The sequence below is a fragment of the Condylura cristata genome, unplaced genomic scaffold, assembly GCF_000260355.1.
Source record: "Condylura cristata isolate star-nosed mole 26May11 unplaced genomic scaffold, ConCri1.0 scaffold00037, whole genome shotgun sequence".
NCBI classification, from domain to species: Eukaryota; Metazoa; Chordata; class Mammalia; order Eulipotyphla; family Talpidae; genus Condylura; species Condylura cristata.
Genome location: NW_004567138.1, coordinates 10,018,538 through 10,034,407, shown reverse-complemented (window position 1 = coordinate 10,034,407; position 15,870 = coordinate 10,018,538). Strand labels below are relative to the sequence as shown.

Here is a 15,870-nt window from a genome sequence, read left to right as displayed (position 1 = left end):
TCTACCTGCATTTTCTCCCCAGAATGTGGGGCACCCTCATGCCAGGAGGACAGGGCAGTTCAACCAACCCTTCCAGCTCCTGTCCAACTGTGTGTCTGCACTCATCCCTGAAATCACGCAAGCATTCCTGTGGAATACTGGTGCATTTTGTGTGAGCTAGCTAAAGATTCAAAGATGAAGTTGATGTACATCTATACTCTACCTAGCCCACCTATACAGACTCATCTCCCAGCACCAAATTATGCCCTATGTCCAACTCGTGAATGGTACCAACTGCCATCCCAGGAGTCATTTCCAACACCTACTCATTACTGCCCACTTCCAATGAAGTAATATTTCCAGACCTATTTTCTCTAAATCAGTTCTTTCCATCCCCACAGTCATCAGTTCATCCCAGAGCCCTGGCTGGAAACCTCTTTCCCCATGCAGGCTCTGGCCATCACCACACGTCCCTCCAGTCACTGACTGAACAGTGGTTCTGGGGTAGGGGAGCTGGTGTCCACCAGCCTCTACAGAGCAATGTCTGCTTTCTCCATATTCCTACTCCACAGACAGAATGTAGTGGTTGGCCCTTTCTGGATTTTAGGAGGTATGGGTAAAGTCTTGTCAGACTTTCTTTGCTTTCTCTTCTCAGGTTTTTGCTCAGTGCGACATGGGATGGCCTTCATTTTGTTTCTCTGTAACTTTTCAAATTTCGCCAACAAATGAACTTGAGCATCGCCATGCCAGCTATGGTGAACCACACAGCACTCAATGCCTCTACAGAAGGGCCCCCCACTGACACCCAGGACAAATGGAATGACACACAAATGGAATTTATGACAGTGGTAAATTTAATGAGACTCTGGACTATTTCAAGTGGTTTTTAGCTAGACATTAATTCAAAAGAACATCTGCAACCCTATGTTTATTGCAGCAAAATTTACAATAGGTGAGCTATGGAAGCAACCCATATGCCCAAAAATAGATGACTGGATAAAGAAGATGTGGTATATTTTCGCAATGGAATATTACTCAGAAATCAAAAAGGATAAACTCATTCCTTTCACAGCAATATGGATGGAGCTGGAAGGGATTTTGCTCTGCAAGATAAGCCAGAACGAAAAAGAAAAACAACTATAATAGAGTGAAAATGAAAATCATCAGGCAATTATAGATCAGAGACATCCTGTAGGAGAGGAGGAGGGAGAAGGACCAGGACAGGGGTGGGACGAGCCCAAGGGACTATGATTATGGTACACAGGTGAATTGTGGTGGGAATTTCCTGGGAAAACCATATACTGTACAAAAATGAAGGATGATGGAATGAATATATTTTTTTAAAAAGAAAAAGAAACAAATGGTTTTTACTTAGAAATTTATTTACTGAGCACCTAGAGTGTTTCAGGAACTTTCACAGAATGTTACGTATTTGAGGAGATTATCCTTACTTAGTGTCTAAGTGTTACCAGGGGCTAAGTTAGAATAGAGGAAGCAGATTTTATCATTTAATGGACATAAATTATTCTCCTACAATGATAAAAATCACTAATACAGTTGTTAGAGATTTATGTCCATTCCTCTTTCTTTTTTCGTATCTTTCAATACCTTGCATCTGCTGCTTATTTATTTATAGGATTACCTTCTTTTTTGATTCTTATATTTATATTGGTCAAGTAACTGTGGAACCAGTAAAAGTGTGGAAGGGGATATTGCATATTTTGTGTGTGTTTGTGTATGTGTGTGTGTGAGAGAGAGAGGGAGAAGCAAGAAAGGAAAACAGATAGATTAGGTATCTTTTCTTGAAATTGTAGATAAGAGAAATTAGAGAAGATGAAGGAGAATTGTTGATCACCATCATCATTATTAATTTTGTCTCTCAAATTTTCACAAATTTTTCCTTTCTCTATCCAGAGACTGACATGAGATTTCTTTTTGTCATCCAGGCCCCTGTGTATGACTGGAATCCTGAGATCCAAGGAATCCTTCTCCGTGCACTCTATTATGGCTCTCTCTTGGCTCCAATCCCCACTGGCTATATGGCTGGAGTGTTTGGAGCCAAGTATGTGGTTGGTGCTGGCTTGTTTATTTCCTCAGTCCTGACCCTCTGCACTCCATTGGCAGCTGATGCAGGGGTGACCTCTCTCATTGTCCTTCGAGTTGTCCAAGGCATAAGCCAGGTACCAGGATGTTTTCTAACTATGATAAGAATATGGGTCCAAATTGACCTTAGACAGCTAAGAAAGGATTTTTTTTTTCAGGTTATGGTAGCTACAAGCCAGTTTTCAATTTGGGTCAAATGGGCTCCCCCACTAGAAAGGAGTCAGCTGATAACCATTGCTGTATCAGGTAATTGTCCCTAATTTTCACCTATGTGCTGTATCATCATCACACAGCTATTGAGTGAAGGAGGTGAATTTGAGGGTTGGATCCCAACCAATACCTTTATCATCCTGCAACTCTGTATGAATTGCATGTGGTTCACACAGAGTCCCAATCTGACTCTCTCACCCAGGACAACCTCACTTCTTCTGTAGGATCAGCACTGGGAACCTTCATCATCCTTGCTGTGGGAGGTTTCCTTTGCCAGATGATAGGATGGCCTTATGTCTTCTATATCTTTGGTGAGTTTGTGCTCCTCCATTTCAGAGGATGACAGAGAATCAGGGTGTGTGTTCTGTGACCCAAGTCATCTATGGTTACCACATCCTATTTATTAGATACGAGTATTTATATAAGTGAAGTTGATATCTCCCTACCTATCAAATCTTGTTGCAAGTCTTTCAAAATGACATTAAGCTTTAGCACCCTGCGTACATAGGTAGCACAGCCTGATGACTTTAGAGGCATTGTCACATTCCTTCCTGCTTTCGAATTGAACCCTAAACCCCTACATGGAGTCCCTACATAACCTTTCATGTTATTTTGATGGCTATATTTTAGTTATGCTTATTAATTTAATACATTAATTTTCTCCTACTAATCCTACAACCAGAAAATTGTGGGAATGTGACATAGGTATATGTAAAAATACTGACTGGAGTAATAAATCAACCAGGAATGACTTCTGGGCAGGGCAGACCATGTAAGGCTTTGAAATGTGCATAATACACAGAGACACACTGCAGACAGTTTTCAAAAACACATGGAGAATCCAGAGGCAACATTCTACTACCTTACAATTATGTCTTTATGTAATCTAGGCTGGGGTTGTCCAGTTGCTTTTAGCTAATTTTTGTGTTTTTTATATTTGCAACATTCTCTCAAATCCTCTATGCAACCTGCCAGATCCCACTATGTGCAGGAAGTTCACTGGTGTTCTCCTTAGTGGAAAGTCCTTTCAGGCAATAAATTTTTGTCATTATCAGTTCAACATTTTTTTCTACACAAATTGTGAAGAAGTGCTCTGGCCTGAAAATTCGTGAATATGGGCAAAATAAATTACTCATGCAATGAGAGAGGCTATTCTGCTAATGATTTTGAGAAACAGTAACATCATATTGAGACAAGAACTGACCAAATACATGCCCACCTATGTTGACACCTCCATCTTCACATTAAATACAGTGGGATGTATTTTGTGTATCCATTCCCACTTATTTTGAAGTTACTTGTTGATAAAACTCTTTGTATTTTTATATTCTCAATATCTAGCAAAATGCCTGATGAATATTGACTGCACTCTGTGAATGAATGCATAAAGTATAAGCTGTTAATTGAAGAGCGCTCATAAGACTCTAAGACTTTTAAAAGGAAATTTAAAATGATCATATTTGCAGTCACTATGAATATTGCCCAGTTGTTCAATACTGAAATAATTTATCTATTAGAGTAAATCTCTTTGAGGAGAGATGAGGGTGTCACACTCCCAGACTTCAAACTATACCACAAAGTCATAATAATTAAATCAGTATGATACTGGAACAAAAACAGACACACAGACTATGGAATTGAATTGAAAGACCAGAAATAAAGCCACACATAGATGGACAAGTAGTCTTTGAAAAAGGAGTAAATAATAGGCAATGGAACAAGGAAAGATGTTTCAATAAATAGTGCTAGGAAAACATAAGCAAAAGAATGAAACTAGACCACTATCTCACACCATGCACAAAAATCAATTCAAAATGGATAAAAGAATTGAACATAAGACCTGAAATCATAAAATATGTAGAAGAAAATGTATGTATAACACTACATGACATATATCTCCATAACATCTTTGAAAAATCATCAACCAAAGCAAAGAAAGTGAAGGAAAAGATAAACAGCTGGGATTACATCAAGCTAAAAAACTTCTGTACATCAAAAGAGACACTACCATAACACAGAGTCACTCTACAGATTGGGGGAAAAATTTTTTGCACTCTATAAAACTGATAAGGACTGATCACAAAGATATGCCAAAAACTAACAGTCAACAAAATCATAGTGATCAATCCAGTCATAAAATGGGTAGAAGACTAAAGATACTTCTTCCAAAGTGGAAATGCAAATGGTCAACAGGCATATTAAAACATGTTCAATGCCCCTCATTATCAGGGAAATGGAAATCAGAATCACAGTGAGATACCACCTTATACCAGTGAAAATGGCACATATTAAAAAGACTAGCAACAACAAATGTTGGCGAGGGTGTTAAAAAGAAGCTCTCCCACACTGCTGGTCAGAATGCACACTGGTCCAACCACAATGGATAGCTGTGTGGAGGTTCCTCAGACTACTAAAAGTGGAACTACCATATGACCCAGCACTTCACTCCTGGGATCGACCAGATACCATAAAAACACCAACTCAAAAGGATACATGCACCCTGTGTTTATTGCAGCGCTATTATAATAGGCAAGATTTAGAATCAACCCAAATACCCCAAAATAGATGGACAGAGAAAGAAGATGTAGTGTATATACACAACTGAATACTATTCAGCAATCGAAAATAGATAAACTCATGCCATTCACAGCAGCATGGATGGAGAGAGAAGGGATTATGCTCAGTGAAATATACCAGAAGGAAAAAGAAAAATATTGAATGGTTTCACTTATAGAAGTAATATAGGGGAAACAAATAAGGGATCAAGGGAAAAATAATAATAAAAATACAGCACAACAACAACAAAAAAATGACAGTCAGAGACATTCTGCAGGGGAGGGGTGGCGAAAGACATCAAAAAATGGGTGGAAGAGCACAAGACTATGGTGCTGATGCGTAGATGAATGAGTGGTAAAAATTCTACGGGGACTATACCTGAGAAGAGAAAACAAATGTACAAAAATGAACAATGATGTAAAAATAAATAACTTATTTTTTATAAAAGAGTAAATCTCTTTGAGGGTTAATTCATTTCAATGCTAGATATTGTCAGGGTAATCAACTGCTCACCTACACTGCTACTGAGTTTTGTGTGCTAGAGACAGATACAGAAAGATAATTGAAACATGTCATATTGTCATCAGCAGGATAAATCCTATCTGGTACTTCAAAAGTGAGGCTTGTCACTTATGGTGCATACACACTAATAACCTTTAATAATGAGCTATAGCCTTACAATGGTGCATTCAGAACCTCCAAAAAAACAAGACTCGGAGGTTTAAAACATCGGTCATTTTTTTTCTTGTCTGTGGGAGAGCAAGCAGCTGTATGATCTGTGGCTCATCTCTGTCTTGGACAGTGGCAAGCTGGGGCACATTCTTCATTGCCAATGCCTGCGACCCAAAAGAGAAGTGGGAAAACAGTGCTTTTTAGGATATGCTCTGAAATATCCCCATGCCATTGGCAAAATATCATTACATGGCTAAGGCCAAATGCAGGTGGTGGAGATGTACCATCCCCCTTTGGGAGAGTTGGACAAGGGTATAGACACAGGGACAATTAATATACAGGCTTAGGGCTCTGTCAACCAGGGCTTTCAACCCAGAGTAGAGCAAGTTGAAAGAAGTCCATCCAGTGCTAACTGCACCCTCTTCTCCCAGGTGGAACAGGCTGTGCCTGTTCTTTTCTCTGGTTGCTTCTTGTCTATGAGGACCCTGTGAATCACCCATTTATCAGCACTGAGGAGAAGGAATACATCAGGGATTCGCTGGCTCAACAGGTACATTGTTTGTCTAAGTGTGTTGGAGGTGAGAGGTGAGGTAGAGCAAAGCTTTTGAATTATGAGAGTGGACACTGTTATGTGCTTTGTTCCAGGCTCCCTCCCCAGGCTTCTGTCCCCATTAAGGCTATGGTCAAATCCCTGCCACTGTGGGTCATTTTAGTCTCTTCTTTCTGTATTTACTGGCGTTATTATATCATCATGTCATATGCACCAACGTACATGAACTCTGTACTTCAAGCTAACCTCTGAGATGTAAGTATAGAGAAAATCCTTTCTGTTCTTTGTTTAATGCTTCTTTACAGAACTCTCTCTTTCCCTGAAGGTCACTGTGTCAGGGTATTAGATTCTTGACCTTAAGTTCCTACTTGAAGTTCAACCTGGTTCACTTGAGTACTGATTCATTGAGAACGTGACCTACTGCTTACAGGGGCTGAGGGATATTGGTCCAGGTCATCCTCATATTCACTGAATGCATATTAATTGTGCTCAGTCCAGTCAACCTTTGTCCGCATGATATTGCTGGCAGCTCAAGAAAAAAAAAAAGCATTAAACAGTAAATTTTGCTTTCAGAAGTGCTATGACCAAAGAACATAAACAATATATGCTGAAAGTAAGATTTCAGATTTGATTGATTGGCCATTTGCTTATATAACTATAAATATGCAGCAACAGTGTGCTTGTCTACCCGCTCCCACCACTTGCCCACCCATGCCCACCCACTCGCACCAAAGCTGCTGTGCCAGTAACCATGACATGCCACCACTAGCCCCCTCTGCCTGCCAGCCCCTCCGGAGTTGCTATTATTAAACATAGTCTAAGAATTCTTTATGCTGTGCTCTACCAGTCTGATTCCACTGGTCACTCAGCATTATTGATGGGGCATAAAGGTCCAGATAGAACTTATATGAAAGACTGGTAGATAATGCTTAAAAATAAGAATATTTTATTCAGTGTAACACATGACAAGAAAGGCGCGCATTTGTGTATAGCTCTCAGATTTTACAGAAAATGAGCAGATGCTCTGAATGACTAACAGAGCTTTTCATTCCCTGCTGACTGGGGAGGAGGGCATATCCCACTGAAAGGGGAAGTCACATGATCATTGGATTACTGCTCTACTCCCCCTTTGGTCTCTAAAGCTGTGTCCCCAGGGTGACTGGGCTCCCTGATGAAACACGGGAATAGGGTAACAGAGAGCTGCCTCTTAGCAGAAGTCAGGTCAGATCAGAGCCTGTGGATCGTGCATGCAAGGAGCCTGGGTGCTGAGATCAGAAGTCCTGGGACACAGAGGCAGTGGGGGTCTCCCTAAAGGTGGAGGAAGACCCGAGCAGCAGAAAACCAGGACACGGGCCACAAGATGACGAGAGAACCAGGACATCTGAGCTGAGCGAGGCGTCCTGAGGCTGCAGCTGGGAATAGTTTGTGTCTGGAGTGAGGCCACATGGCTTTCACCCCCAGATGCCAAGGCTGAGCAGGGCAGGATGGGGAGTGGTGGGGGGGTCAAGGGCCTGGCCTCAGAGCTCTCAGGGTGATTTCCCACTAAGTCACGTGACCTTCATGGTCTCCCTTTACTCAGGCATAAAAGGAACAGCTTGGACCAGGTGAGAGTGAACTATTCACAACTGATGTTCTCCTTTCCCTTTAGTACATTTTAATTTAAAGGCTGTATTGATAAACCAGGGCTCAACAATTTATACATTAAAAATATTTAAAAATTTTTAAAAAGATTGAAAAACCATGCTTTCATTCCGGTCTTCAAATGTCTCAGTTTTCCCAGCTCACTCCTCAGATAAGATTTTACAGATTTCTCATAATATATTCCATTGTTTCTAAGAAGTCAAGCTTACACAAATGAGAAATATTTTTCAAATTATAATAAGTTAAATATTTGTATATTGCCTATGCTGATTTTTTTTTTATTTTACAAAAGTTTATTTTTACATCATTTTGTACATTTTTTTTTCCATCTCAATTGTAATCCCCGTGGGTTTCCCATCACCAAGTCACCCGTGTGCCATCACCATAATCCCGTGCATTTCCCTCCTCACCCCCGCGTTTTTGATCCCATTCCCCACTCCACCCCCGCAAAATGTCTCTGGTATATGGTTGTTCATTATTCTTGTTATTTTCTCACCCTGCCCATTATACTCCTGCTATGAGAGAAACCATCTGGTTTTTTTCTTTCTCTTTCTGGCTTATCTCACTAAGCATGATCTTTTCCAGCTCCATCCAAGTTGCTGCAAAAGACATGTGTTTCTCTTTTTTGGTTGCTGAGTAATATTCCATTGTATATATGTACCACATCTTTTTTATTCAGTCATCTACTTTTGGGCATTTGGGCTGCTTCCATGATTTTCCAATTGTAAATAAAGCATATGCTGCTGATTTTTATAGTCTGTGCCAGGCTTCACATATCAAAACAGGAGGTCCTGATGGATGACATCTGAGTTGAACCCCTTGATTGAGCAATTGAACCTCATGATTGAGAGCAAACCTTGTTCCCTTGTCATGTATTTGTGTGGCAATTTCTGTAAATTTTTGTATATTTGGTTCAAGGAAAGGTTTTATATATACTTATACATACTTACGCTCACTGTCCAATTGCTTTCTATAATGCACTCACAATATTTTCAAGAATCTGATTCCCCACCATTGTAAGGATTATGCTATAGACTTTGGAATTTTGCCAATTTGATACCTACAATATGGTATTTCACTAGATTTATTATTATTCTGAAGTTGGTTTTTTTTTTTTTAAAAGTGTTTATCTCTATACCAAACAAATTCCTGGAAAGAACCCAAAGCTTTGTTTACCTTTTCTATGATTTGTTCCTATTCTTGCCTCTTTTTCTCTTTTTGTCCTAGCAGATTTTGTTTTCTGTAATATGTATTTTCAGGTGATCACAAGCTATGAAGACAGCATTAGTTCTATATTATTGTTAAAAGAACCATATGCATAGTAATAAATGTATGCTTTATTCAGTTTAGTTTTCTTTTCGAGCATTAAAATTATATTAGCTCATACCAATAACATGGACTCTATATTAAAGTAAATCACCTATAAAGAATAATCATAGCTATAGATAATCCCCACAGCTCAGTCTGTGTTACTGTGGCACTGTGGGGGTGATGACATGCCCCTCATTATCTCTTCCCCCAGAGTGGGATCCTGTCAGCCCTGCCATTTGTTTTTTCCTTTCCTTCCCTTATCCTTGGAGGTCAGCTGGCTGGTTTTCTCCTCTCCAGAAAAATCCTTAGACTCATCACAATCAGGAAACTCTTTACTGCCATAGGTAAGAACCAAAGCACAGAGGGTGGGTGTGGGAAGTGCAGGGAGCTGCCTGTTCATTGTGTTTGTCTCCTCCCAGGGGTTCTTATCCCAAATGGACTCCTCTTGTGCCTGCCCTGGGTCACATCCAGCCTGAGCACCACCATTGCCTTATTGGTGCTGAGCTGTGTCTTCGGCAGTCTCTGTGAAGTAGGAGTCCTTATCAGCATCGTAGATATTGTTCCTCGGTAGGGACTCTTGCTTTGTCCTCCTAGAAACTCAGGTCAGGTCCAGCACCCTGAACCTGCTGTAATACACGATCAGATATGAGTGACCTGCAACAGGTCACAGGAAATATGAACACCTGTTCTGTGTCCAACTAAATTCTCTGAAGACCCAAAGCTGGTCAATGCTTTTTTGAAAGATTTATTCTATTTATTTATGCATATAACAACTGGGGTGTAGGCCAGAAATGAAGGGGGTTGATTAAGAGGATTCACCAGAGTGAGGAGAAGAACAGGCAGATCTACTGAAGTACACTTCTGAGGGGAAGAGTGAGTGAGATAGGAGGGGTCAGCTGTACCATTTGGGTCAGCTCACTGGCTGGGAGCACAGTGACCGGTGATAGCTTGATAGAACTGAGACTTTAACTGCTGTGCCCTTTCTCTCTCTCTCAGATACAGTGCCTTCCTCAAGGGACTATTGCAATTATTTTCTTTCCTAGCTGGGGCCATCTCTCCCACCGTTTGTGGATATTTCATCAATCAGGTGAGGAAAATGTTCTCACGAAAATATTCAGAAACCTAATCTGTATTGTCCTCAAGTAGAAGTCAGACTAAGGGACTTTTCATTCCCTCCTCAATTTGGCTGAGTATGAACTCGAAAGTCCCAAGTGCCCCTCATGTTTCCCCACTCACCCCACACTCAGGTCCTGAAGGGAAATTGTCATTGACTTGAGTGTGGGGTGAAGGAGAATGCTCAATCTTACAGGCTTTTATCAATACTACTTGAATTTTTAGAAGACGCAGCCCTCATGCTCCTCAGCAAGTTTTCTCGTAAAATTCTTGGTGTGTCTTGGGGTGACAAAAGAAATTTCTTTTAAACAGTTGCAGTTCATCTTTGGAGACTTTCATTTCTTCGCTGAGGCTAGGAAGAAATATAGAGTGACCTTTTGAGAAGGCTCAAGAATTTTAGAACAAAAACACAAATCATTCGGGCCCTCCCTGGTGGCGCAGCGGGTTAAAGCACTGCACTAAAAAGCTTAAGCCACTTCCACATGAGTTCGATTCTCGCCTGCCCCGGAGATGACCACATGGCGGGGCAGACTTCTCCTGACCTGCCCGCTGCTCCCCTCAGCAGTGTACTTCGTCGATCTGCCTGTTCTGCTCCCCGCTCTGTCTCTGGTGAATCCTCTCACCCTCCACATCTCTGGCCTGTACCCCAGTTCTGTATGAATAAAAAAAACACACACACACAAATCATTCACATGTTGCGGCAGCGTAGTGCTAGTGGGAATCTAAAATCATCTAGACTATATTAATTATTTGTGAAAAGTAAGTTGGATCTAGAGACACTTGTGGCGTTACTGTCCATGTGAGTTGATAGTATGATGTCCATTACAAAGAATAGCCTAAAGATATTGATTATCAGGGCACATTGGAAGGCTCAAAAATATGCTGCTCTAATCTATGACTGAACACTGAGAGATTTTTACTGGAATTAAAGAAAACCATGTGGAGATTGGTTACTACCGGGTGCTTGAGAATAACTAGGACACTTACAGCTCTCAGACCTTGTTCAAACCACGGTCCTCTCCTGTTGGGCTTTTGAATAGGTCAGATGAGCGTGTTGCATGGGCTGTGCAAGCTATGACCAGGGCAGTTTCTATGGGTGGCTGAATTTTAGGCTGATAATTTTGTTGATTTCATGCCCCAATGGTAAGTGTTTAAGTTCAACAGGGGTTTCTTGGTGACTGTGGTGATCTTGACAAGCTCTGCACGGTGCATTTTACCTGTATCTATGCAAGATGTGGCCCGTAGGTCCTCTGACCTTTGCAGATTCGTGTAGGTTGTCTCTTTATCTATTATGATCTTCATATGCTATATAGAAAGTGGGTCATGCTTTAATTCTAATTGCATCTCCCCTTTGTGATTAGAAGATAAGAGGGGCCCTCCCTGGTTGTTCAAGGGGTTAGAACGCAGCACTGCAAGCTGGCCACAGATGCTTCAGTGTAAGTTCAATCCCCAGCCCCAGAGGTGACCCACACGGTGTGATAGACCTCTCCTGACCCACCTGCTGCTCCCCTCAGCAGTGTACTTTGTCAGTCTGCCTGTTCTGCTCCCCATTCTGTTTCTGGTGAATGCTCTCACTGCCTTGCACCTCTGGCTTGTAGCCCAGTTCTGTATGCATAAATAAGTAAATCTTTAAAAAAAAAAAAAAGACATTCCTTTGATAAGTCTCTTCCTCTTAAAGAAACAGAAGAGCTACCTACTAAGAAAATGTGTACCCTTCTTCATTTGAAGCTAAATTCTTAAAGAGTAGAACGTTACCACCACCAGTTGTACTGTTTCCTTTCTGTGAGGAAAGGAAGCTGAGAAATAGTGTGCAAGACAATAGATCAAAGCCCTGATGGAATCCCTTGAATTTTCCTTTGGGCTTCCCCCAATGAAAATGACTGTAGAAGAGAAAAGATTCCCTTTAGTTCTTTAGATCAGCCCTAAGCTTTATCAAGTTCAGACATAAAGCTGAGTCAGAAACTTCCTCCACTTCTCAGTGTAATTCTGGCAATTATTTATTGAGGTGTCCTTTTTTTTCAAGACTAGCATAAATCTGGCCTTTCTGTTTTTGTTTATTTTATTGGGGTGACACTGCTTTGCAGTATTGTTTATGAATTAAAGATACAGGATCTCTCTTCAGATGTGCGATCATGCCACATGCTCCACTCAAACACCCGCTACCATCATACAATGTAATTCTGATTTTTTGTTTATAGTTCTGGATTTTTTTATGGACACAATATTGGTTGACAGTGTTGTTTCTGTTTAGAGATCTTCCCTGATGTGACTTTTTAAAAAGATTTATTTCTGCATACAGAACTTGGGGTACTGGGCAGAGGTACAGGGATGGTGTGAGGACTCCCCAGAGACAGAGTAGGGGGCAGAACAGGCAGATTGTCGAAGTACACTGCTGAGGGGAGCAACGGGTGAGACATGGCGATGTCTGCTGCACCATGTGGGTCAGCTACTTGGCCATGGATTGAACTGGCACTGAGGTGGCTGCGGCTAGCTTGCTGCAACCCAATGTGCCACCAGGGAGGGCACCCTGATGTGACTTTTTTTAAAAGATTTATTTATTTATTCATACAGAGCTGGGGTACATGCCAGAGATGCGGAGGGTGAGAGGATTCACCAGAGACAGAGCAGGGAGCAGAACAGGCTGACTGAGTACACTGCTGAGGGAGCAGCGGGCGGGTCAGGAGAGGTCTGCCGCGCCATGTGGTCACCCCAGGGCAGGCGGGGATCGAACTCATGCGGAAGTGGCTTAAGCTTCCCTGTGCTTTAACCCGCTGCGCCACCAGGGAGAGCCCTGATGTGACTTTTTTAACCAGAAAGTTCTGTCTCTTGTTTAGAAATCTCTGGCCTTGACACCTCTGGCCACTAGGTGGCGGGTTGTCTGATATTCGGTTTAAAATAGCAAGTTCATAATTTTGGTGACTCTGCATCTATCCGCCCATCTGTGCGTCCGACTGTCCGTCCGTCCGTCCATCCACCTACCGACCATTTCTTATATGCTTTTAAACGTCTGATAGTATGGGATTTCCCCCGCAGGTGTGGTATGGCAGCTTTCCCACCACCAAAGTTCACACCAAAGCATGAAGTCCACCATGCCGTCCACACTTGTCCATCCGTTCCCTTCCCATCCCTCCTCTCCCCTGCTGTTGCCACACATCTACAGTCAGGTGTTTGTTTTAAGGTGGCCTTTGTCTTCACTTGTTTTTTCTATATTCCACATACAAGTGAAACCCGCCAATACTTAGCTTTCTCCTTCTGGCTTATGCTGTTCTGCGTTATCTTTTCCAGTACCTTCCCTGATGCCACAAATGAAGATATGCATTCGCATATCTTTTTAATCATGGAGTTGTATCATTGTGTGTGCATACCACATCTTCTTGGCCCTTTTATCTGTCTTGGGGGGTCATTTAGGTATTTTAATATCTTGGCTATTGTACATCAGGCTGAAATAAGCAAAATTTCTGTACAGCAGAAGAGTAACAACCAAAACAAAGAGACATTTGACTAAATGGGAGAAAATATTTGCATACATTACATGTGACGAGGGGCTGGTATCCAAGATCCACAAAGAACACACAATTCAACAACATCAGCAAAACAACCCAGTTAAAAAATGGACACAACAGCTACATGGACATTTCTTTAATGAGACACACAAGTGGCAAAAGGCATATGAAAAAGTGTTCAGGGAAATGCAAATCAAAACCACGAAGAGATACCACCTCACACCTATGAGAATAGACCATTAAAACCAAACAAAACACATACACAAAAAGAAACAAAAACTAACAACAACAACAAAAAAAAAAACCCAGAAGCACTGCGTAAGTGCTGACTGAAGTGTGGAGAAAAAGGAGCCCTCTTACACTGCTGGTGGGAATGTAAACTGTAGCCTCTTCATTTTATTAAGGTGACATTGGTTTGCAACATTCTTCATGAATTGAAAATACAGGAAAATCAGTGTGGAGGTTTTGATGGAGTAGAAATAGTACAGCCATAACACCCAGCAATTCCACTCCTAGGAATCTACCCAAAGAATATGAACTGTTCACTTTAGCTTATACTGGTAAAGTGCCACAAATCCATTGCAATTCGCCTGAATTTCTGCTTTCCAAGGACATAGCACTTTTATTTGAAACCTTAAAATTTCCAGGATCGACAAAGGCTAGCCCTATCTGTGAAAGAATTATCCAACAAAACCTGATATTAACAAAATCAGTGAACTACTGAGTGAAGGATAAAAAACGACACAACCTGCACTCACACCATCATCTCCATCAATGGTTATGTAGACACTGCATTCACCATTATTAGCATGGTGTTCTGCATTTCTGCAGTCTCCCATATGAGGAGGTGTTTTAAGGTTTTCAGAATATGCAGTGACAGCGTTTTTCCTTAGAATCTTAGTGATAATAGCCTTTATGTGAAGGCAGATATGTATGGTATTCAGGTGACAATTTTTCTGTATTTTCCTGAATTTTTTTACCAATAAGTCATGGATATGGTGAAGAATAGAGAGAAATATATTCCTCGTTTTTCTGAGGAATCAAGTCCTTGCCTTTGCTTTTTCCTGGGGGTTATGGGTATACTATCTGAACTGAAAAAGAAGACTTTGCTCAGAATTTAAATGTTCTATTATTGAGAGCAGCCTTTTGTAAAGCCAAAATCCCCTTCTTGTCACTGATGGACACAAGTAGAAATGGAAATTTTCAAACTGACATTGTTCCCCTGTTTTTTACTTATTCATTCATATATTAACTCATTCATCTATTCAAAAACTATTTGTTGAACATTAGCATGTGCTGTCTATGGTTTAAGTGAGTAAAATCAGCAAACACCCTACCTACCCTTGGGAAGCTCATGTTTTAGAGAAGTAGCCAGTCGAAAGTGAAGGAGTGAGTGAACTACAGAGTGCATTGAATGCTAAAGAGAGTGCTCAGAATGGAGGAACACGGGAGTGGAGCGAGCCCAGAGCAGGGGTGAATTTCATTGAAATGACAGTGAAAAGGAGCATTTAAGCAAGAGAACAAGCAGGGAGTCCATGGAATAGCTATTTGGAGAGGAATATTCCAGCAGAGGGGAAGGCCAGTGCACGGAAACACTCCTGCAAAATCCTGGAGGAGCAGGGTCCATGGGGTGGAGCGAGCTGGAAGTGGGAACAGGACAGGACACCAAGCCTTTCTCAACCAAAAGGGAAAGACTAGGCCCTACTAACCTGTACTTCCTCACCCCCAGGACCCAGAGTTTGGTTGGAGAAATGTCTTCTTCATTGCAGCTGCTGTTGACATAGCAGGCCTGGTCATCTACCTCATCCTGGGAGGAGCCGAAGTCCAAGACTGGGCATCCGGTCAACATTCCCCCACGTCTCAGCAAGCCTAGGGACGCCTCATATCCTGTGGCTAGTCGTGCATTACCTGCCCTCATGGACCTTCCCCTTTGGGGCCTGCGTGAGGGGCTAGCACCCACTGAACTGACTTGCTGCCAGTATCTGGCCAGGGAATCTGGCTGTGTAACACGGGAGTCCTGTCTGGTTCTTTATAGGGGAGGGATGGAGAAGGCTAGTTATTCAATTCTGTGTGCCTGAAATCGTAGGTGTGTCTGAATTTCCATGCCTTATGTAACAGCAGGCATGGGTGAACCAAGAGTATAGGCATAGTGAAATAGTAAGAAAAGGAAACATTGTAAGATTTCACTCATATGCGAAATGTGTACATTTAGAAACCAAAAATACAAAAAAA

The 15,870-nt window shown here is 41.6% G+C and overlaps 1 protein-coding gene across 1 annotated transcript; it reads left to right on the top strand.

Annotated features, from left to right (window-relative positions):
* The first annotated feature begins 642 nt into the window (after positions 1–642).
* LOC101628886 (probable small intestine urate exporter) lies at positions 643–15,511 on the top strand. The gene is given in 10 exon segments (XM_012732927.1): positions 643–827; positions 1,926–2,159; positions 2,241–2,328; positions 2,517–2,603; positions 5,952–6,070; positions 6,179–6,325; positions 9,234–9,366; positions 9,442–9,589; positions 10,019–10,109; positions 15,368–15,511. Coding segments are annotated over 10 exon segments (1,314 nt in total). The 5' UTR covers positions 643–704.
* The last annotated feature ends 359 nt before the right edge of the window (positions 15,512–15,870 follow it).